At 40.5% G+C, this 25,835-nt stretch overlaps 1 protein-coding gene across 1 annotated transcript in view; it reads right to left on the bottom strand.

Moving 5' to 3' along the window:
* Nucleotides 1–25,835, bottom strand: part of LOC136141916 (A disintegrin and metallopeptidase domain 3-like) — a 116,732-nt gene that overhangs the window by 83,236 nt on the left and 7,661 nt on the right. The window contains 2 exon segments of the mRNA XM_065900072.1: nucleotides 156–232; nucleotides 17,090–17,168. Coding sequence (XP_065756144.1) covers nucleotides 156–232; nucleotides 17,090–17,168 — 156 coding nt within the window.

The raw sequence follows: 25,835 nt of genomic DNA, 5'->3' as shown, positions 1-25,835 counted from the left end.
GAAAATGATAAGACAAGCAGGCCAAGATAGCAGATGAGAAGACACATAATGAAAGTGCCTATTTTCTGTGTCTTCCATCTACCCTTCGAGAAGATTCTAAAAGTAAAAGGGTACACAAGATTTCAGTCATGTACATCTCTGGAATATACCATTACCTGAGTCCGGAGCAGGTGCTAAGTGTCACAACCGAATTTGCAATCTCTGTGGCATATCCTTGATAAAAGCAATGGCCCTAAACAGGAGTAATATAAAGATACATTTGTAATGATTAGAACACAAAGTGTTTGGTCTTATCCTTACTTCCTGGACATTGTCAAACATTCACAATTAGGCATTCCATAGTGTTATTCACCAGATATTCCACTTCCTTCTTATCTACCTACAGTCTTTTCCACTTGACCCTCTTCTGCCTATAAATAATCACAACTCTTATCCTCCCCCATATGATTTTTGCTATAATTCTAAATTTTTGATAAACAACTTTCTGATCTGCATCTTGTCTTTCTCAGTCCCATTTCTTGGATATATAGTCTATGAATGCTACCTCAATGTAATTAATAGCATTACTTTGACTTCCACTGTGAACATTTCGTTTGTTTTTTCTAAGTTAGCCCAAAATATCTTAACTGACATTTCCTCACTATTTTCTCTCTAATATCTCACCATGTTGATCAACCTTAATTCAAACTCTCCTCTCAATGGACTTTCACAACATTAGTCTTCCCAGCTTCTCCCCGGATGTTTGCTTTCAGTGAATATTCCCTTCTCTTCCCTAAGAAATCTGTTGATATCTAGAATCAGTCCTGTTCCTCTGCTAATCCTGGGCTATGAAAACATTAGTATCATCACATTCTCTGGTATGAAAGTGTTTATACGTCATTAGCGCCCAGACTTACATCTCCATCAGTAACCATTCACTCGTCTCAATACTAGGATTACCTCCTATCTCCCACCCATGGACAGTGGCAGAGCATACCCTGCTCCACACCAGGCAGCAGCAGTAGCCATTTCTGCCTTCACTGGTGCCAGCAAACTATGCCACAAGCCTTCACGAAGATGTAGAATGCAAACCAGGTCCCAACCCTTTAACCAGCAGAAGACAGCATCTCAGTTTCTGCAGCTCCTGGCCTTGTACCTGATAAGAGAAAATGATCCCCACAAGAAAATTCTCAAAACCCCCAACTCTAAGCAGCAAAAAGTGACTGAGATAAAAAGTTCCCCCACTCAGGGGCACTAGCAGAGGCAGAGTGAGAAGCATACCAATATCCAGTGGCTGGGAAACTGCCAGAGGAAATACTCTCTCTTCCACGGGTCCTTCATCACCCAGCATCACCTAGCAATACAAGGTGGCCCAGGAAAGAACCTTGTCCTGCTATGGGTTGCACCGGCAGAAAGCCAGTGAGCTCCAGCAGAGCCAAAAGAATGAAACAAAACAGAATAATATTGAAAGCCCCAAGAAAGCTAAATGGTCACTGGAACAACAGACCACACTAAATCTGAACTTAAACTGGCTGACAGACTTCAACAATAGAAGATTTCAATGTCAAAGATAGAATAGAAAACTACACACTATACCAAGAACCAAGAATATCACAACATAATGGGAGAAAACAACCCAGTGATGCCAATACTGAGATGAGTCACACGTATCTGGAACTATCGGATGGATTTTAAAGCAGCTGTGATGATACTCGTTCAATGCACAATCAAAAATTACCCTGAAACAACTGAAAGAACAGGAAACAACAGAAAAGAAATAGAAACCATTAAAAAGAACAAATAAAAATATTAGAAGTGAAAAATATAATAAACAAACAAACAAAACAATGCATACTGGACAGGCTCAAAAGTAGAGTGGAGATGACAAAGGATAGAATCAATGAACTCGAGAAAGATCAGTAGAATTCACGCAATATACAAAACCCAGAAAAATGAGTTAAGAAAGTGAATTGAGCCTCAAGGACATATGGAACATTCCCCAAAGTTTTAAAATACATGTCAGGATCCAATAAGGAGAGCAGAAAGAATATGGGGCAGAAAAAAATTCAAAGAAATAAAGGCCAAATGCTGGTCGGAAAGAAGTTGGTTTAGAAAACCCTGGACCCTCCACCTCCCAACAAATACACCAAGTGAGTAGCAATTCATGGACCAATTTCCTTTGTGAGAAATCAGGAATTAATTGACAGGCTCATGCATACCTTTAGAGGATGCAAAATCAGATGCACCAAAGCCAGGAGGGAGATTTGGGGTGCCCTTTCACCAGAGACACTACCCCAGAGTACTGCCATAAGATCACGAAGAGACCCTATAGCTCCCAGATTCACCCAGGAGAAGAGAGGGTGCTGTTCAAGCATCCAGTGCCCCGGTGTTTTCGAGGGGAACGAACACCCCAGGAACATTTTCACCAGACCCGGGGCTCTGATTGGTTCAGGGCAGTCTAGCCACCCAAACCACAGTGGAGGTGGTGGTTTGATTCCCTCCCCAGCTTGCCCAAACTCAACACAGAGTGAGGGGATGAAAAATCCCACCTCTCTGCTTCCCCTGGGGAGGTAATAGTGAATCGACTGAAGGCAGTGTTCCCACTTCGCCGGTTCTGCCCCAAGAGCCAGCACTTGTCTCACCAATCCTGGAGCACTGATGGCTCGCCCACAGTCTAGCTGTCGGAGGGAGAACAGGGGCGGCAGCTTGGGATGACAGACAACAATGATCGTTCCTACTGCCCAGCAGAAACAGAGCAGAAAAAACCACAGCGGCTTGCTTCTACCTGGAGAGAGAAACGGCTGGTAGAGGACCCCCAAGTAATTTCAAATCACTGGCCAGGCTGATCTGTGGGCGTTTCCTTCTGCACACGGCCAGTCATGAAGACTGGGTGATGTGACTGCTTTGTCTAATGAGCAGACACCAAAACAAAGTGTCCAGTGAAATGGGTCATAAGGAAAAGATATTTTGAACAAAGGAACAAGACATAGACCGAAATTGACACTAGTGAAATGACATTAAATAATCTGCCTAATGAAAAATTTAAAATAACTCCCATAAAGATGCTCAATGAAGTTGGGAGAACAATGCATGAACCAAGTGAGAAATTCAGAAAAGAGATACAAAGTATTAAAAGTATCAAACAAATCATGGAACTGTCAAATAATAACTGAACTGAAAAAATTCACCAGAAGGGTACAGCAGCAGATTAGATCAAGCAGGAGAAAGACTTAACGAACTCAAAGACGGTTCAAAGGGGCAAAAAGAAGACAGTGAAAAAGTGATAAAATCTTACGGGACCTATGGAACACAAACAAAAGGAACAATACACAAAGTATGGGAGTCCCAGAAGGAAAAGAGGGAGCAAGAAAGAATGATTACGTGAAGCAGTAGAGATGTTAGCTAACACGATGACAGTAATCATATTGTAATATGTAAATGGATCAAATCAACACATTGTACACCTTAAACACTCTTACTTCCATAAGTAACAGTTCCATAAGTAATGTTCCATATGTCCTTGAGGCTCTATTCACTTTCTTAACTCATTTTTCTGGGTTTTATATATTGAGTGAATTCTACTGATCTCAATGTACTGACAACACATTGTACACCTTAAACACTGTTATATGTTGACTGTATTTCAGTTAAAAAAACAGAAAGCACTTTCAATACATACTGGCTGAAAACTTTCCAAACTTACGGAAGGAAACTGATATCCACGCCAAGAAGATAAAAAATCACCAAATAAAATGTCCCTAAAGAAATCCACACTGAGATATATTGCAATCGAAATGTCAAAAGTCAAAAGTAGAGAGGGAATTTTGAGAGCAACAGAAGAAAAGTGACTTATGTGTAATGAAACACCCTTAAGACTTTCAGTGGATTTTTTAGCAGAAGGCTTGTAAGCCAGAAGAGACTGAGATGATATATTCAAAGTGTTGAGAGATGAAAAAAAAAGTCGACTAAATCTCTTTTACGCTGCAAAACTACAGAAATGAAAAAGACTTCTGGTTTCTGGTTCTCCACGTCAGAAGGTTGGACGTTGCCATTCCATCCTGACAACAAGAGACAGCAGAACGGACTTAAAACTCAACAGCTCTTCCTGGATGTGTAAAAGAAGGGAGGACACAGTGCAAAGCGCGGCCCTCAGGATGAGAGAGGGCACATGGGGAGGCACAGCTCACTGGAGCAGAGAATCAGTAGTGCAAAGTGCTGCTGGAACCAGCGCCAGGGCAGGAAAACCTGACTGTGATTGATGAAAGGCTGTAAGATCAGTGCAGACAATTCTGAGAAATAAAAACTCCGGAGAACCCATGAATGGACCCCCAAAATACTGTGAGATTTACCTTCAAGAGTTCCACCAAGATGTCACAGCTAATACCAGAGAAAAAGTCCTTGTGCCTCCAGCAAGGGGAGGGGGAAAGGACTCAATTTGAAATACATCAGTGCACTCTGTTCTTCTTTCCAGGGCCTGCCTTCAGGGGAAACTACCTAGATAGAGATGAACTGGCTGGGTTATTATCAGAGCCAAACTGACCTCAGGAAAGGAAATACCCAAATCCAGCCCACTCTAGCCATTCTGTCGCACTTGCGGAAAAAACAAAAACAAAACACCAAGAAACACTTTTGTTCATAGCCCTGATGCATAGGCTCACTAAAAAACTGAGACTTAATCACAGGACTATAAAACACTTTCTCTCACCCCACACCTCACTCACCACCACACTACTAAAGGCATATTTACAGCAGTTACGATACCCTAGATATAGAAACAATCTAAGTGTCCAAGAGTGAATGAGTGGATAAAGAAAATGTAAGATATATATCCTATATGTGAGACAACCAATGACTTATGATATACATCACACATATGAATGAATATTATTCATCCATATGTGAGAAAGATTAGTCTGGAGAACATTATACTAAGTGAAAATAGCCAGACAGAGAAATAGAAACACTTTATGATCTCACTTACTTGTGGAATCTTACAACAAAAAGGTAAATTCCTTGAAACAGAGGAGAATGATGGTTACCAGGGGCTGGAAGCTTGGGGAGATAAGGAGATGCCCTCAAAGGGTACAAGCCTTCACTTACAAGATGAAAAAGCTCTGGCAATCTAATATACAGCATGGCGACTATAGTTAACATAGTTACATACTGTGTTATACACTTGAATATTCCCTTAACAATCTTAAGTGTTCTTACCACAATAAAGGTCACCATATGGGTGATGTATGTATTAATAAACCTGATTGCGGTGACCATTTTACAGAGAATAAAAATGTGAATTAATCATGTTGTAGTTTAGATATATAAAAACTTATCTGTAAATGTCACCTAATAAATCTGAAAAATAAAAAAGAAATATTAAAAATTTTAAGACTGGAAGCATCAATGAGATAGGTTTGGTCAAAATCTAGAACACTGACAACAGATGCTGGCATGTTTGTGGAGCAACAGAACACTCATTCATTACTGGTGGGAATGCGAAATGGTAGAGATAGCCAGTCGAGACAACCTGGGGATATTTCACAAAACTAAACAGACTCTTACAATCCAATCCAGCCAGCAATCACACTCCTTGGTATCTACCCAAAGGAGCTGAAAACTGAAACCCACACAAAAACCCTGTAAATGTACATTTTATAGCAACTTTTTCAACACTGTCAAAAATTGGAATCAACCAAGATGTCTTTAAGTAGGTGAAAGGATTCATAAACTGTAGTGCATCCAAACCATGGATTATTATTCAGTGGGAAAAAGAAATTAGCTATTAAGCCACGCCAAGACTTGGAGGAACATTGAATGCATATTACTAAGTGAAAGAAACCAACCTGAACGGCTGCATATTGTATGATTCCAACGACATAACAATTTGGAAAAGGCAAAACTATGGAGAAAGTTAAACGTTGCCCAGGGTTACAGTGGCAATGAACGATAAATAGGCTGAACACAGAGGATTTTTAGGGCACTTACAATACTCTCTATGATACTATAGATGGATACATGTCATTATATGTTTGTGCCATCCCACAGAATATACAAAACCAAAAGTGAACTGAAATGTGAACCATGCACTTTGGGTGATTATAGTGCGCCCACATAGGTTCCTCAATTGTAACAAATCTACCACTGTGCTTGGGGGAGCTATGAGTATGGGGCTCTGGAGGATATTTGGGAAACTCTGTACCGTTGTCTGAATTTTGCTGGCAACCTAAAACTGCCTCCCCCAGCAAAAAAAAATGCTTAAGAAATGGAGAGATAAAGACTTTTCCAGACAAAAGCTGAAGTATTTCTCACCACTATATCTGTATTACAAGAAACACAAATGAGAATTCATCACTTTGAAATGAAAGGGTGCTAAAGAGCAACATGAGAGCAAAAGAAAGAATGAAAGTCATTGGGAAAGGTAAATGTATAGGAAATTTCAAATACTATATTACTGTATGGGTAGTGATTAAATCACTTTTAATTCTAAAATAAAAGTTAAGAGACAATAGTATATAAAAATAACCGTAACTAAAATCATGTTAAAAGTTACACAATATGCAACAATGTAACTGTGATACCGATAACATAAAATGTAATGAGGGGGATTAGTAAAATCGACTTTTTGTATGTTACTGAGGTTTTTACCAGCTTAAAGTACACTGTTATAGCTGTATGATATTTCATGTAAGCCCCATGGTAACCAAAATGAAAATATCAGTAAAGGTTACATAACAGAAAAAGACAATGAAATCAATACACATGGAACCAAAAAAAAAAAAAAATCAATGAAACACAAGAAAAGACAGCGAGAGGAAAAGACAGACAAAAGAACTACAATTAATCGATCAATCAAACAAGTAACAAAAAGGCATTAGTAAATAACTTCCCTATCAATAATCACTTCAAATGTAAATGTTTAGACTCTACAAACAAAAGATGTCAAGTGGCTGAAAGTGGGGGGGCAGGTTTCAACTCTATACTGTCTGCAGGAATTTCACTTTAAATTGAAGGACATATAGCGGCTGAAGGTCAAGGGATGGAAAATATTCCAAACAAATGGCAACAGAAAGAGAGCAGGTGTTTTAATTGGGAAGAACACGTCTGACTCCATATTAGATCTGTTCCTTTTACTTTAACCTTTGTGTTCTTTTGCCTGGGCTTAGTCATGCTGGCTCTGCACCTTTTGTAAAAGAATGTTGCCTATGGCTTGAAATGTACAGGATAGCCTGACTGTGACCTGACCGGAACAGAGAATAACATTTGTCTTGTTGGAGGTTTACAGGAACATCGTGACCTGACATACATGGACGCTGCAAGAACACTGAAACCAACACCAAGAAGTCTGCAGCAACTAACTACACCCCTCCCTCAGCTTGCCTTTAAAAGTGCTTTGCTGACAGCCTTTGGGAAATTCAGGCTTTTTAAGGCAGGAGCCACCCGTCTCCTTACACGGCCCTGCAATAAACCTTTCTCTGCTCCAAACTCCGACGTTTCGGTATAGTTTGGCCTACTGTGTGTCAGGCACAGGTCTAGCTATATTTACATCAGACAGAATAGACATAAAGTCAAGACAGTCACAGGAGTCAAAGATGGACATTTTATAATGATTAAAGGGCTAGTCCACCAGGGAAAGATAACCATTATAAATATATACACCCTCAGCATTAGAGAATCTAAATATACCCACAGCAAACACTGACAGAATCTGAGGACAGATACAGACAGCAATACAATAAGAGAAGGGGACTTCAATACTACACTTTCAGTAATGGGTAGAGGAAGCAGACAGGAGATGAGTAAGAAATAAAAAAGAGGACTTAAATAACATTATAGCCAAAATCTACCCAGCAGCTACATACAGAACATTCCCCTCAAAAGCAGCAGAATATACATTCTTCTCAAGTGTACACAAGCTTTCCCCACAATAGATTATATGTTTGGTCACAAAGCAACTCTTAACAAATTTAAGAAGATTTAAATCATACAATGTGTCCTTTCTGAACACGTTTTGGAATGAAACTAGAAAGGAATAGCAGAAGGATAAGTAAAAAATCCACAGCTATGTGGAAATTAACAACATACTTTTGATCAACAATGAATCAAAGAAAAGAATCAAAAAGGAAATTTAGGGCTTCCCTGGTGGCGCAGTGGTTGAGAGTCCGCCTGCCGATGCAGGGGACACAGGTTCGTGCCCCGGTCCGGGAAGATCCCACATGCCGTGGAGTGGCTGGGCCTGTGAGCCATGGCCGCTGAGCCTGCGCGTCCGGAGCCTGTGCTCCGCAACGGCAGAGGCCACAACAGTGAGAGGCCCACATACTGCAAAAAAAAAAAAAAAAAAAAAAAAAAGGAAATTTAAAATAGCTTGAGACAAATGAAACAGAAAACACAACGTATCAAAATTTATCACATCCAGTGAAAGTGGAGGAAAGAGGTAAATGTATAGCTATAAACAAAATACATCAAAAAGACCTCAAATTAATAAACTAACTTCACATCTCAAAGAACTAGAAGAACAAAGAAAGCTCAAAGTAGCAAAAAGAACATAACAAAAAATAGACCAGGAATAAAATGATAATAAGTGGAAAAACAATAGAAAATATCAGAAAACTAAGAGTTGGTCTTTTGAAATGATAAATAAAATTGACAAACCTCTATCTAGATTAAGAAAAAAAGAGAAGTTTCAAAAATAAAATCAGAAAAATGAAAGCTCATGCCACAAAAATAAGAAGGTTCAAAAGAAAATAATATGAACATTATATGCCAACAACCAGATACCATAGAGGATGGATAAATTCTTAGCGACATGAAACCTAAGAAGAGTGACTCATGAAAAAATAGAAAATCCGAACCGACGTATAACTAGTATGGAGACTGAATCGGTAATCACAAACCTCCTAATAGGGAGAAGCCCAATACCAAATGGCTTCACTGGGGAATTCTATAGAACATATAAGTAAGAACTAACACAAGCATTCTCAAATGCTTCCAAAGAGTAAAAGAGGGGGGAACACTTTCAAAGTCATTTTATGCAGCCAGCATTACTCTGATACAAAAGCCACATGGAAAGAACAGTACGAGCTAACATCCCTCATGAATACAGATGGAAAAGTGTTCAACAAAATACTAGTAAACCAAATCCAGTGTAATCTAGCACCTTAAAATGGTCATACACCATGACCAAGTTAAATTATTCTTGCAATGCAAGAATGGTTCAACATTCAAAAATCAATGTGATAAAACACATTAGCAGGACAAAGAGTCAAAATCACACGATCATCTCAATATATGCAGAGAAAGAATTTGACAAATTTCAGCATCTATCAAAAGAAAAACTATCAGCAAACTAGGAATAGAATGAAATCAGCACAACCTAATAAAGGCCATATATGAGAAGCCCACCGCTAACAACATATTCAACAGTGAACCCTGAAAACTTTTCCTCTAAGATCAGGAACAAGGCAAGGACGCCCACCTCACCGATTCTGTTCAATCTAGGATGGGAAGTTATACTTAGAGCAAGTAGACAAGGAAAGAGAAAAAAATAAAAAGGCATCCAAATTGGAAGGAAAGAAGTAAAACTGTCTTTGTTTGCAGATGACATGATCTCATAGATAGCAAAACCTAAAGACTCCACAAAATCCCTCAAAGTTTTAGATCTAACGACAAGTTCCATAATATTACAGAATATATAATCAACATTCAATAATGAGTAGCATTTCTCTACTTACAGAGAACTATTTGTAAGGAAAGGGAAATTAAGAAAACAAAGCCATTTACAAGATCACACACACACAAAATACCTACAAACAAATTTAACCAAGGAGGTGGGAACCTTGTACTCTGAAAACTACAACGTATCGATGAAAGAAATTAGATAAGACACAAACAAAGAAGACATCCAAGTGGCCAACAGGGAGATCACTAGTAACCAGAAAAATGCAAAGTAACCCCAAAATGTTATTTTTGTGAGATATCACCTCACGACTGTTAGGATGGCTATTATCGTGTGAACAAATGACAAAGAGTGCTGTTGAGGGTGTGGGAAACTGGAACTGATGTACTCTGTCACTGGGAAGAGCATATGAAACGGTTGCTATAGAATATAGTAAAAATGAAAAACAGAACTCCCTGTGATCCAGCAATGTCACTTCTGGGCAGTTACCCCAAAGAACTGACACAGGAGCTGCAGGAGATATTGGCACTGCTATGCTTACTGCAGCACTATCCACAATAGCCAAGATGTGAATAAACCCTAAGTGGCCACATCCACAGCAGAGTGGATAAGGAAATGTGGTGTATATGTATTCTATGGAATACTAGATAGCCTTAAAAAAGATGTAAGTTATGCAATACGTGACAACATGATTCACCTTGTGGACATTATGATAAGTGAAACAGACCCATCACAGAAAGACAAATACCGCATGACTCCATTTCTATGAAGTATTTAAACGTCAAATGCATACCACCCAAAAGTGGAATGGTGTTTGCCAGGGGCTTGGCCAGGGGGAAATGAAGAGGTACTATTTAATGGGCATAAAGTTTCAGTTAAGCAAGATGAATAATAAGCTCCAGGACCTTCTGTAAAACATACTGATGTCAACAGTGATGTAATTTATGCTTAAAATTTGTTAAGAGAGTAGAACTCATATTAAATATTTTTACCACCTTAAATTTAAAAATTATATGTATATATATATATATATATATATATATATATATATATATATATACATAAATTCAGAGAACAGTCAACAGAAATCCTCACAAAATTGATGAAGGACATAAACATTTAGATTCTGGAAACTGATCAAACCGAAAATAGAATGGGTCCAAAGTCACTTGCAACAAGAAAGATCATGACTAAACTGAAAACAATAAAAATATCTTCAAAGAAACCAGACAGTAATGTCATATAACCCGTAGAAGAACACCAGTTTGAATGACAGTACATTTCTCCTCTGAAAGTCATGAAGTCTCAAAGGAAATACAAGAGCAATTCTCACATGTTGACAAGAATATTACTGTCAAACATGAATTCTATATCTGGCAAATTTATCCTTTAAGGATGAAGGAAAAAGAGAAACTTTCTCTGACAGAGGAAAACTAACAGATTTAGTCTACAGCACACATACCCTAAGGTAATGGCAAAAAGAAACTCCAGGAAACAAAGGTAATACATCACAGAAAGGCTTGGGTAGTCTTAAGGAACTGGGACAAATAGAATGGTTTAAAATACGGGTGAATATAATGAACTATCCTTTCCTTCATGAGTTTCTGAAATCATATTTGGTAGTTGAAACAACAATCACACAGTATCATGTTATGCCTAATGTATGGAGAGGAATATTTGATCAATTATATTTATAAAGTACAGAGGATAAAGGATCCTAAATGCAAGTAGGGTTTCAGGGTTTCACTTGAAGAAGTAAAAAGTCCACAACAGTAGGCTAGGTTCTATATGTTTATTGTAATACCTCAAGCAAACCTAAGAAAAGTACAACAGGGAAAAATCTATTGACACTATAAATAAATCATGATGTAATCTTTAAAATGTTCAAGTAATCCAGAAGAAGAAAACAAGAAAAAAGAAATGAGTAGCACAGAAAAAAAAAATAAAGGAAAAAAAATATAGCAGACAAAAGCCCTAACATATCAATCACTACTTTAAATGTAAATAGTCTAAAAACACCAAATAAAATACTGAGTCCCAAGGCAGATGGAGGAAACAAAAAAATCAAACAAACAAAAGCACACCTTATGACCCAACTAAATAGCCTCTACAAGAAACTCACTTCCAACATAAATGTTTTTCCACTTCCAATGATTTTATTTTTTTACTTAATTTTTATTTTATATTGGGGTATAGTTGATTTACAAGGTGGTGTCAGTTTCAGGTGTACAGCAAAGTGGTTCAGTTACAGGCATAAATTTTTAGGTAGATTGAAATAAAAAGAATGGAAAATATGTCATGCAAATATTGATAAAAATCATATCAGAGAAAGTGAACTTAATTGCAAAGAAATCTACAAGGGAGAAAGAGAGTCACTACTGATCATAAAAGTATCCACTTATCAAGAAGCAGAGCAATCCTAAATGTATAGGCATCAAACAAGAGAACTTCAAAATATGTGAAGCAAACCCTGGTACAGCTGAAAGAGAAAGACAAAAACCACAACAGTAAAGGAGGAATTCAACACGCTCCAATCGGTTATTGCTAGTACTAGACCAGAAATCAGCAAAATATAGAACTGAACCGCAGCATCAATCAATCTGATGTCCATGACATTTATGGACCAGTCCGCCCAAGAACAACAGAATACACATTTTTTTTTCAAGTATCCAAGGACATTCACCTACAAGCATAATATACTGGCTCATGACGCAAACATTCACAAATTAAAAACAAATTGAAATTGTACAAGGTATATGCTCTGACCAAAGCAAAATCAAACTAAAATTCAACAGACAGACAACAGAAAAAATAAACAAACCAAAACCTCCAAACACTTGTAAAGTAAATAACAGACTTTAAAAAAACAAACAGGAAGCCTTAAAGGAAAATTTAAAAATACATATATCTGTAATGAACATGAAAACTCACCATATTGTTGTGAGATACAACTAAGCAGTGTCGAGAGGGAAATTTTAGTACTAAAATGCTTACAGTAGAAAAAGAAATGGTCACGTATTGATAATATAAGTTTTTTCCTCAACAAATTAGAAAAAGAAGAGCAAAATAAACCCAAAGCAAGGTATAAGGGAGAAAAGAATAAGAGCAAAACACTACAAAGTTGAAAATAAGAAAACAGTAAAGGAAATCAAAGCAAGAAAAAGCTGGTTCTTTGATATGTGCAATAAACTGAAAAATCTCTAGCAAGACTGACAAAGAAGGGACGGCATACCTCATCAGCGTCGGAAGTGAACCAGCATATCACTACAGCTGCTGTAGCCATTAAAAGGGTATGAGGACTGCAAGAAAATACATGCCAAAATGCCACTGAGATGAAATAGACCAATAACTTAAACACACACCACCAAAGCCATACATAGGAAACAGATAAACAAAATATTTCTATAACCATTAAATGAATTGGCAATTTAAAACCTCCCACGTACACACTCACATACACACACAAAATCCCCAGGTCCAGTGATTTCACTGGAGAATTTTACCACACATCTTAAGCATTAACAAGTATTTTATACAATATCTTCCAGAAAAACAAAAGAAGAGGTAATCTTTCTCAGTATATTTAATGAGGCCAGTATTACTACTCCAAAAATTAGACAAACTCAGTACAAAAATAGAAAAATCATAGATCAATATTTCTCAGGAACTTTGACCAAAAAAATCCTCAAGAAATTATTAGCGCATCAAAGCCAGGCATGAATAAAAGAATCATACACCAGGACCAAGCTGTGGGGTTTTTAGGTTTGAAAGGTATTTTCTAGGTATTGTTTCAATATTTGAAAATCAGTCAGTGCAATCCACTATATCAACAGACTAAAAAAGAAAAATCATATGATCATATCAGCAGATGCAGAAAAGGCAACCGATACAATTAAATACACACCTCTCCTCATGGGGCAGAAAAACAAACAAATTCTTAGCAATCTAAAAATAGTGAATTTCCACAACTTTATAAAGAGTATATAAAAAAAAACCTTACATCTAATGTTATCCTTATGGTGAATGACTGAATACTTTATCCCTACAATTGGGAAAATTGTGAGGATGTCTGCCATCAGTATGGTTATCTGACAGAGTACCGGTAGTTGTAACAAGCACAGTAAGGTAAAGCAAAGAGATAAAAAGTATACAGATGGAAAAAGAAGAAAACAGAAGGCCATATTTGTAAAAGACCTGACTATGGAAAAATTCTCAAGGAATCTATCAGAAAAAAAAAAAAAAAACCCTCATAGAATTAATATGTGACTTCATCGAGGTTGTAAGGATATACGATTGACACAAACAAATGAGAGTTGTATTTCCAGATAACAACAAACATATGTAAATGGAAATTAAAATAGAGTACCATTTACAATTGCTCCAAAGAAAATGAAATACTTTGGTATAAACCTAAAACATATCTACAGGATCTGAATGCTAAAATTACAAAATGCTAATGAACGACATTTTAAAAAGGACCAAACAAATGGAGATTCTTACTGCATTCACGGTTGGAAGAATCAACAGAATAAAGATGCCTATTCTCCCCAAATTCAACTGTAGGTTTAACAGTGTCTATCACGATGCTAGCAAGGTTGTTTGCACACAGAGGACAGTTTAGTCTAAAATTTATATGAAAAAGAAAAATATCTAGAATAGTGTAAAAATCTTGAACAAGAATAAAGCGGAAGGAATCACTCTAGTCAACATAAATGCTGAATATGCAGGCAAACTGAAGAAGACAGCAGGATACTGGCAGAAGGAGAGTCACATGGAAGATCTGCACAGAATAAAGAACCCAGGAATATATCCGCATCAGTATGACCCCGCCCCCGACTTTTTGACAAAGGTGCAAAAGCAACTCAATGCAGAAGAACAACCCTTTCTAGAAATAGTGTTGGAACAATTCCACATCCCTGGTCAAGTGAGTGAACCTTGATCCAAATCTCACACTTCATACAAAATCACCTCAGGTGAACACACCATTAAATGTAAATAAAACTATAACACTTTTAGAAAATAAAAATACACAGAATCTTCAGGAACTCTAGGGCAACATAGATTTCTTAGGTTTGAGAGCCAAATTACCATTCATAAAGGAAAAGTTGATAAATTAACTCTCATCAAAATGGAGAAATTCTGCTCGATCAGAGACCTTATGATGAGGATGAAAGGACAAATTACAGACTGGGAGCAAACATCTGCAAACCGCATATCTGGTAAAGGACCTATAATTAGAATATATAAACTCCTCAAAGGTCAGTAGTGAAAAACCAACCAACGAGAAAAGTCCAACGAGAAAATGGGCAAAAGACATTAACAGATATTTCACAAAAAGTGACAAACAAGCTCGTGAAACTATAATCAACATCACTAGTCATCAGAGAAACGCCAGTCAAAATTACATGAGATAAAGTACACATCTATCACAATGGCGAAAATAAAATTTAAATAGCAAACAAAATGGCAAGAATGCAGATACTCTTTTCTCTCTCATTCACTGTCAGCAGAAAGTTAAAATGGTACAGCCACTCTGGAGAAAAGATTGGTAATTTCTGTCAAAAGTGAATATACACTCACCATATGATCTGGCAATGATGTTCCTGGGTATGTATCCCAAAGAAATAAAACTGCACTCCTACACAACTGTACATGAACGTTCACAGAAGCATTCTTTTCAATCGCTTAAAATCCGAAGAGCCAAACTCTCGGTTGGTGAAGTATGAGAAAAACTAAACCTGGTGTTTCTTTGTGGAAAGTAGTTGTTGAGGAATTCAACTTTTAAAAATAGATTTCAAGGGATTGAGATTTTCTATTACTTCTCTCAATCTTGATAAGTTGTACTTTTCAAGGAAGCTGTCCATTTCATCTAAATCATCAAATTTATTGGCATAAAGCTGGCATAATTCTCCAAGATATCATTTTATCTTCTGTATGACTAGCAATATCTCCTTTCACCCCTAATATTGGTGGAATTTGTTTCTGATCTAGATAAGTCATACTGGGGGTTATTAATTTTATTAGTCCTTTGAAACAACTAAATTCAGAGCTTTAATGATTCCATTCTTTCTCCTTTTTCTCTCTCATTGATTTCTGAACTTATCGCATTCTTTCCTTCCTCGGCTATGGCTTAACCCTTTACAGAGCATCACAGTTTGTGTCAGAAGGCAATTAATTTAATGGTAACCATCCACAATCGTCTCCGCGCTGTGTTTTAGGCTTTGAGGTGGGGAATGGGGGAGACCAAGAGTGTCTCTTACTCTAGAGCTTGATCCTTCCTTCAGACACTCAGCCTTTCTGTCTCAGCTGAACGTCTGGGGTTTTAGCAAGGTCACTTTACACTGCCTGCCCTGAAAATCCAACATCTCCCAACACTGTTCCGTCGGTTAGTATTATCGCCATTTCACTCTCGACCCTTCAGTAGCGTCTTACCCACCACACATGCTGTCTAATCCTCAGTCAGGGAACAAAGGACAACTCCCCTTCTCTGAAAAAATGTACATCAACAGAGTCCCTTTTTTCTCTGGTCCTGGGTCCTGCAAGTTCCAGCTGCTTCAGCAGCCGAAATTCTTAAAAACTCTTAAAATCCAAATTCTTAAAGAGTCCTGTTTGCTTCCACCCTTGTGCTATAGTTAAGACATTATTTCCAGTCAGAGGGCCAAGTTCAGGGTGAGATTCGCCTTCCATGCTTTCCTTCTGTCAGAGAGAGATTTCCTGATTTTTTTTTTTAATTGTCAAATGTCTGTAAACAAGTGTCTCATGGCTTTTGTCCTGCTTTCTACTTGTAGATGGCGAGAAAGACAAATGTTGTATGAGTTACCATATTTTAAATTTCATTCTCTTTCAATTGCAACACAGCAACAGAAGCTGACCAATCACTAGCATTTGCCTCTTCCCCATCATCTATTCTGGCAAAATACGTATCTTAGGCTAAAGCCAACTTTCTCACATACTTTTAAGCATTTCTTGACTCTTACCTGCATTTTGGGATAGAATTCAAATTCCTGTGTTTTTCATGTAAACCTATTCAGATTCTGTACTCAAATTGCTTTTGCAACTTCACTTTCCTGTGCTCTTTCTGTAAAGTGGTTTCCACTGTTCCCTCCACTGCTCAGGTCCTATGGTACCTCCATCAAAACTTCTCCCTGTGTTCAGTGGCTTCTTAGTTCCTTTCCCCACTTTTTTCCCCCTCTCAAACTCCTACTCCTACTTCCAGAGAGTGTAAATGACCTTTTCAGGTAAGTGATTCCTGAGTTCCAAGTTTTAAAGGTAGTCATTCTATTCTATACGCTTTCAGAGCAATTGCCACATTACGTTTGGGTTTGTGATCAATCTGTTTGCCCAGTAATTCAGCCGAGTATAAAGCATTTTTCTTCTTCCCACCAATGGCACGTTCACCACATAACAATAAAATTCTACACAACATAAAGTAAAACTTACCTTTACAAATGAAGAATCTGGATACAATATCCCTGACTTGTTGTATGAATACACCAGGAAATGAGAGTCTAAAAATGACCTAATTCAACCAAAATAGTAATACTTCGTTGTAATAATAGCATTAGTAAAAGTAACTTCCAGAGTCATGAAATTAAACAAACTTACATTTCATTTTATAAGCTCAAATACGCAAAAATTAAATGGGCTCATCTCTCCGTTATCTAGCTTTCTTTCTGATAGCGCATTATGTATATAAGAGAAAGCAAGAACCAGGATGACCGGATACCAGTGTGGGCACTGGAATGACACAGATTGCTGTCTAGTAAAATCCAGGACTTCCAGATTCCCTCAACAAAATTTTCTTTTATAGATTCAACCATCAATACATCTCATGGAGTAAATCTCTTAGTTAAAGTTTGCTAATAAGTAGCCATGGATTGATAAAAAACAATCAAAAAAATACATGCTTATTTCATTAGCTTGTTTCTGTGAAGTTATGCTGTGCTACAACGCATCCTCCAAATTCCCAGTGCCTTAAAATTACAATGAATGTTCTTCACAAGGTTACTGCAGGTTCAGCTCCACATTGCCTTCATTCTGGAACCTAGGAAACGGCATGGTCCCTCCACGGAACATGCTTTTCTCGTAGCAGAAGGAGAAAAATTGTAGAAGCACACGATAGATCTTAAAGCCTTTGTTTAGAAGCGGGATTCTAGTCTTTTGCTCAAATTTCATACGTTATTTCTATAGAAAAACATGACATAAACAGGGTATGGAACTAAAATCTTCTTACAAGGAGGATGGTGATTATCATGGAACAATCTAACATCGTTATTTACTGTAGGGATGAGACAGGCTGGGACCCAGGACCCTTTACTGGAGCGCTTGGCCTGGACACACGTCTCCTCGAGCAACAGAAGACAGAGGGACTCTAAGGGACTAAAACTAACTACCTGCATGTGCAGTCTGGGTAATTATGAACAATAAGACACACAAAGGCCACAAACCGACTGCCACTCCGGAGGTGCCAGGAGCAAAAGCAGGGTACTTACTGCACATGATCCCTGCACATAGCACCACCAGGCGAGTGGGCAGACCACCAATCTGCCCCTACCTTCACCCCACTTAAGGATCCAGCCCACCTTCCTCGGAGAGTGAGCCAGGGAACCTGTCACTTGTTTTCACTCCCTCCTGCTGCAGCACGAGCCTCAACAAAGCCTTGCCTGAATTCCTTCTCTGGCCACTTATCAATTTCTATTGATTAAAGAGTCCAAGGACCCTAGTCCATAACAGTGACACTGGGATTTCTCATGGATTCCAAACATCAAGAAGGTTTGAAGGCCAGAATGGAAGAGAAACTAGAGCATTAACAGAGTACTTTTTTCACCACTACTTTTTTTTCACCACTACTTTTCTTATCTCCTTCACGTCCTCTCATTCTTTTTTAAAAATTTTTAGTGAAGTATAGTTGATTTGCAATGTTGTGTTAGTTTCAGGTGTACAGCAAAGTGATTCAGTCATATATATATACATATATATGTATATGCACACACACATACATATATATATATTCTTTTTCAGATTCTTTTATCATACTAAGAAAAGTAAGTTGGGCAGACAAATATCCTATGATATCACTTATATGTAGAATCTAAAAAAAATGATACAAATGATCTCCTTTATAAAACAGAAATAGACTCACAGACATAGAAAACAAACTTAAGGTTACCAAAGGGGAAAGGAGGGGAGGGATAAATTAGGAGTTTGGACTAAACAGACACACAATACTGTATGCAAAACAGATAAACAACAAGGACCTGCTGTATAGCACAGGTAACTATATTCAATATCCTGTAACAATCTATTTCCTCTCCTTCTTGAAAACTTTTCCTTTTCTTCAATTCAAATAACAAAACCAGAGAGGTTCCCGGAGAAAAACTGGTATCTGTCAGTTTATATTCCACATATATTTAAGGAAAAACTGCATGGACTGGGTTGGTTTAGGTGCAAGCATCTAGAACGTGAATTCTGAAACAAGGGCAGAGCCACCTTTTAATAACTGTAAGCATTTAAATGGAGGTGGTGGAAGTGGGAATCCAGAAGTAGTTCCCAGGAAAAAGGAATTAGAGATTAAAAACCTTAACAGATATTTGACAAGCATTATTAAAAGGATAAAAATTTTGTTTGCAAGTTTATTCATCCTGGGCCCTTTTTCAAAGGCATACTTTTGGCTTCTGTATGAAACAACAAAACAGTCTGCCTTAATCAGTGACATAACAAAAATACAAATGAGCACTGAAAGAAAAACAATGTCCAATGAAAGGAAAATGAACAATAAAAAGTATGCAAAACTTAAAAGTTAGTTCCAAATGAAGAAGCATTGATGAACAAAATAATCTTAATTTCAAGAGAAATGAATAAGCATTCCAAGGAGATCATTCCAAGAGAAAAAAGTATACTCTGAAACTAAAACACATGTCAGTTAATATTAAATAACTCAATAAATGTATCGAAGAGAATTTGCTTACTGTGAACAGAATTATAGGTCTAGCCAACAGAAAACAAATGCTGGTAAAATGCATGTCAAAAATAAAGATTTGATCATAGTTGTAGAAAAAACTATGATATGGAACACAGACAAGTAAGACCCAGGATGAAAGCAATGATTTCCCATAGAAGAAAAAAAAAATGCGTAGGGACTGAAAATTAAAATGAAAAATTTAGGGACTTGGGATATATTAGGGAGTATTAATGTAATACACACACACACACACACACACACACACACAAACTCACACTCACCCACATACAGAAATTGCTGGAAAACTCACTTCACACAGACTATATCAAATTGCAAAAATTTATAGAAAAGAAATATGACTCACAAATTCTACACATTGCCAAATGTCATTCAGTTATGAGAACAAGAAAGACATCTGCAGACATGCACCGATTCGGGAAGCATGCCACCTGCAGAGTCCATCTGAAGAAAATAATCTGAAGTTATTCTAACTAAATGATACCTGAGTCAGCATAAAGCTGCAATTAAAAAAAAAAAGTAAAAAGAAGCTTTGAAGAAAGTTGGAAAATGCAATACTGTTGTTAAAGAAACTGAAAGCTATGAATTTACATCTTAAGTGGAAAAAGAATTTTAAGAAATACTATACGAATGTGATGCTATCACTTCTAACAGACACAAGAGAGGAATCTGAGAACCTAGGATAGAAAATATGAATATAATGATTATATGAAAATTTCATTTTATAGCAATAAATCCCAAAAACAAAGGAAGAAGACAATCAATAGTGTAGGTGGCATAATTGCAACATATAGAGGAGATAAAGTGTTAATATCTACAGAAAACAAAACTTCCCACGATAGATCATGGAACAAAACCCAGAAAAACAGAAAGATAAAGCCATAGATTGAAAATAAATAACTCAAAACAAATGAATAAAAAATAACGACCGCCCCGCCCCCGGCAAAAAAAAAAAAAAAAAAAATCTCAGGAAAAGCAAATCAATGAGAACGGTCAGTAAACACTGGAAAAGATACTAAGTGTTATTAATAACCAGTGAAGTGCATATTAAAACAACAATAAAACAGCATTTGTCATCCACTAATTAACAAAAATAAGTGTGTGAAGATATTCATTTTGTCGAGAATGTGGAGAACAGAAACACTTTTAAGCTATTGGCATGAGTAAAACTTGGTTATAAGGCTTTTGAAGAAAAAAACTGGCATTATATAGCACTTGAGAAATTTCTTATTTATAATCCATCAATTTCACTGGGGCCCAGGAAGTCATGGTCAAGGATGTCCATGATAGAGCTGTTCTTGCTATAAATATGGGAGGATAAATAATTAATGGGATATATTCATTTTATGGCTACATATGCATTTTAAAAAACAAACCCGTTTTGCACACATCATTATGAATGAATCTCAACAAATAATATTATGCAAAATGTTGCACAACGAACACTAATAAGTGTAAGGCCAACTGGCCCGAGACTGGCCCGAGGCAGGGGAACACAATCAGATTCACAGGTTGCATCAGACCGAAATTCTCCGGACCACCCAGTTCCAGAAATTGCCCTGGAGACATTCCGGACCACCCAGTTCCAGGAACTGACCTGGGGACTTTGAACCCAGCCCAGCCTTCCCGCCTTTCGAGGGGCGGGACTAACGGTCCCCCAGGATACCCAAAAGACCACCAAATGAGGAATACCCTGCGCCCTCCCAGATTCACCACACCGCTTTCCCTTTTTCCCCTATAAAATCTTGCCCAACCCTCGCCCGGGTGCGACTTCTCTGGCCCCTTTCTCTCAGACCAGTGAACCTCGCCCGGGAGCGCTCCCTAATAAAGCTCACTTGAAGCTTTCCTCTGTTTCGCGGTGCCGTTTGTTAAGATCCGACCTTACATTTGGTGCCGAAACCCGGGAGGGGTACCAAGTCCCGCGGGTTACGGCGCGGGCCGCTCCTCCCCTCCCCCAGGAGACAACCAGGGAACCTCTACTCATCCACCCGACCCGGCAGAAAACGGGGTAAGTCCCCCTCCCTTGTTCCCTCCGACCCTCAGAGTCCCTGCCCACCGGACTCCCTGTCCTTAATCGCGGCCGCGTCAGGGATTCCTCCGTCCTCTCTCCGGGCCTCGGGCAACTGTGGAGACGTCCCAACCGCCTGACCGCCCTCCGACCTGACGTGAATTGGAGACTGAGACCAGGGACGCCTCTCTCCCTCTCCATTCACTCAGGGACAGACTGGGGGTCATGGGAACCTCGCAATCTAAACCAGGTCCTAAGACGCCCCTGGGATGTCTCCTAGCCAATTTTACAGCCCTCGGCTTCTCCCAAGATCTCCGTTGCCAACGGCTTATTTTCTATTCCACTGTGGCCTGGCCACAATATCCTCTAGACAATCAATCCTGACGGGGCTTTCGATTTTAACATCCTCCGTGATCTAGATAATTACTGCCGCAGGACGGGCAAATGGTCCGAGGTCCCCTATGTTCAGGCCTTCTGGTATTTGCGCTCCCGCCCCTCCCTTTGCGTCAATTGTTCTACCTCTCAAATCCTCCTTGCCAAACAAACATCTCCTCCATCCAAAACCTCAATCCCCTTGGATTCCTCCCCACTAACCGACCCTCCCGAATCTCTTACCACTTCCCCCTTCAGAACTCCTCTCCAACCTCCACCCTACCCTGAAGCGGTCACTCCTCCTCCCGAACCCGCTCTGGCCCCTCCAACCGATCCCCCGCCTCCCTCAACGGTTTCTCCTCCCACGCCCCTTGCTTACACGCTCTCACGACTCCCAAGATCCAAATCTCCTCTGCCCTCTGAGGGAGGTAGCAGGAGCGGAAGGACTGGTCAGAGTCCGTGTCCCTTTTTCTCTCCAAGATCTCTCTCAAATAGAAAAGCGATTAGGCTCCTTTTCTGCCGACTCTTCCCGCTACATCAAAGAATTTCGCTATTTATCTCAAGCTTACGATCTAACCTGGCATGATATCTTTGTGGTTCTGTCCTCTACCTTAACCCCTGATGAAAGGCAAAGAATTCAAACTGCTGCCCGAAACCATGCAGATCAGGTTCACCTTACCGACAACTCCATGCCTGTCGGAGCGACTGCTGTACCTGGCACTGATCCAGGCTGGACTTAATCAGGATGGCCAAGTTGGCCGCCGTAAACGCGACCTCATGATCCAATGCCTCCTGGCTGGCATGCAGGCTGCCGCTCATAAGGTAGTCCATTTTGAAAAACTAAAAGAGATAACCCAAGAACCTAACGAAAATCCAGCTATCTTTCTCAATCGCCTTACAGAGGCCTTAACTCTCTACACCTGGCTGGATCCCGACACCCCGGCAGGCGCAGCGGTCCTAGCCACCCATTTTATCACGCAATCAGCCCCGGACATCCGAAAGAAATTAAAACGGGCAGAAGACGGCCCTCAAACCCCTATTCGAGATCTGGTAAGAATGGCCTTTAAAGTCTATAATGGCCGTGAGGATTTGGCAGAATCCAGCCGACAGGCTCGGATGCACCAGAAGGTGGCCCTCCAAACCCAAGCTCTTGTAGCCGCCCTAAGGCCGGCCATCTCCCATGGATCACAGCATCCACGGGGTACGCAAAAGTCAACCCCGCCGGGGGCCTGCTTTGAATGCAGAAAAGAAGGCCATTGGGCTCGCCAATGTCCCAATCCCCAACCTCCTTCTAAGCCCTGTCCCAGCTGCGGGCTAACGGGCCACTGGAAGAGTGACTGCCCTACGACTGGCCCTCCCTCAGTGTCTCCACGCTGGGGGCAGGCCGACCCAACGGCATTACCACTCGAACTGCTGGGATTGGCTGACGACTGACGGCGCCCAGACTCGAAGACCCCCATCACCCTCGCCGAGCCCAGGGTAACGCTACAGGTAGCGGGTAAGTCCATCTCATTTCTGGTGGACACGGGGGCTACCTATTCGGTCCTGCCTACTTATTCCGGGCCAGTTTCTCCTTCCCGGATCTCGGTCATGGGTATTGATGGCAAACCATCCTTCCCACTCCAGACCGGTCCACTCCCATGTCATATCGAAGGACTCCCTTTTACTCATTCTTTCTTAGTCATACCATCCTGCGCAGTTCCCTTGCTAGGCCGAGATATCCTTTTCCACTTAGGGGCCTCCCTCCAGCTGGTTAGACTTGACCCTAAGGTCCCCTCCTCCCAACTCCTGCTTCCTCTTCTCCGCCTGTCTTTAGAACCCTCGCCCTCCTATCCCCCTCTTCCAATCACACCGAACCCAATCAATCCCCAAGTCTGGGATACTTCTAAGCCCATAATAGCAACACACCATTCCCCCGTCCTCATCCGCCTAAAGGACCCCTCCAATTTCCATCAGGGCCCCAATTTCCCATCTCTGAGACTCTCCTTAGGGGCCTACAACCTATTATCACCAGACTCCTAAACCAGGGACTCCTTATCCCCACTGACTCTCCCTGCAACACCCCCATCCTGCCTGTCCGCAAGGCCTCTGGGGATTATTGCCTGGTCCAGGACCTCCAAATAATCAATGAGGCCATAATTCCTCTCCACCCAGTAGTACCAAACCCATACAACCTTGTTCTCCCATATCCCCCCATCCACAACCCACTTTATGTTTCTGGATCTCAAAGATGCCTTTTTCACTATCCCCCTACATCCCAAGTCCTATTTCCTCTTCGCCTTTACCTGGACGGGTCCGGATACTCATACTTCCAGTCAGCTCACCTGGACAGTTCTTCCCCAGGGCTTCCGCGACAGTCCTCACCTCTTCGGTCAGGCGCTGGCACGGGACCTCACTTCCTGCTCCCTTACCCCCAGCACACTCCTTCAATATGTAGATGACCTCCTCCTTTGTAGCCCATCTCTCAGCCTCTCAAGACAACATACTGCAGATCTCCTCAATTACCTTGTCCCTCGCGGTTATCGGGTCTCCCCAGCCAAGGCTCAGTTATCTGTATCTTCTGTAACCTACCTGGGGCTCCACCTTACCCCTACCACAAAAGGTCTAACAGCCGATCGCACCTGGATTATCCGTGAACTCCAGCCTCCGGAAACAGCGGAACAAATTCTCTCCTTTTTGGGCCTTACAGGATTTTTCCGACACTGGATCCCTAACTTTGCTCTCCTCGCTAAACCCTTATATCTAGCCGCTAAAGAAACCCCCCTCAAGGACCCCTCTCCTCTCCTTCCACCGTTCAGCAGGCCTTCTCACCCTCCATAACGCTCTGATATCTTCTCCTCCCCTTTCTCTGCCCAACCCAAACCGACCTTTTCACCTTTTTGTGGATGAACGGGCTGGAATAGCCACTGGACTCCTTGCCCAGCCTGTAGGGCCTTCCTACCGCCCCGTGGCTTACCTCTCCAAACAGCTAGACCCAACCATGCGGGGATGGCAACCATGCCTTCGGGCCCTAGCAGCGGCAGCCGAACTGACCAAACAAACACTCAAACTGACTCTGGCCCACCGCCGAACTGACCAAACAAACACTCAAACTGACTCTGGCCCACCCACTAAGCGTGCTTTCCTCCCACCGGCTGGTCGACCTCCGAGGCCACAAGTCTCTCTTCCTCCTGGGCCCCTCCCGCATCCAGGAGTTCCACCTACTATTCATTGAAAACCCAGCTATTTCTCTTGATCTCTCCCCTCGCCTGAACCTGGCTTCCCTCCTGCCTATCTCTGGCACCGGGGTTTTTCCATCCCATTCCTGCCCTCATGTCATAGAACCCTTCAAACCACCAAGAGAGGGACTCTTTGCCACCCCTCTTTCAAATCCGGACCGCACTCTCTTTGTGGACGGTAGCTCAATACTCAGTCCTGACAGACGCCGACGGGCAGCCTATGCGGTGGTAACTATCTCAACTATTATCAAGGCTAACAGCCTCCCAGAAGGGACAACCTCTCAAAGGGCTTAACTGATAGCACTCACGCGAGCCCTCGACCTCTCTAAGGGCCAAACGGCCATCTTTCTCCCTATGGTCGCAGGCATTTCCCTGGCCTCCTCTCTCGTTGCTGCGGGCATCCGGGGAGGAGCCCTAACACACAGTGTCTCAACATCCCGTGACCTAGAACAGAAACTCCAGCTAGCCATCGAGGCTTTTGCCGCCTCCATCACCTCCCTCCAGCGCCAGATCACCTCAGTAGCCCAAGTTGCCCTCCAAAATAGACGAGCCCTGGATCTCCTGACGGCCGACAAAGGAGGTACCTGCCTCTTCCTACAGGAGGAATGC

Source organism: Phocoena phocoena, chromosome 21, assembly GCF_963924675.1.
Source record: "Phocoena phocoena chromosome 21, mPhoPho1.1, whole genome shotgun sequence".
Classification (NCBI taxonomy): Eukaryota; Metazoa; Chordata; class Mammalia; order Artiodactyla; family Phocoenidae; genus Phocoena; species Phocoena phocoena.
Note: the sequence above shows the minus strand (reverse complement) of the source record. Positions and strands in the feature narration are given on the sequence as shown.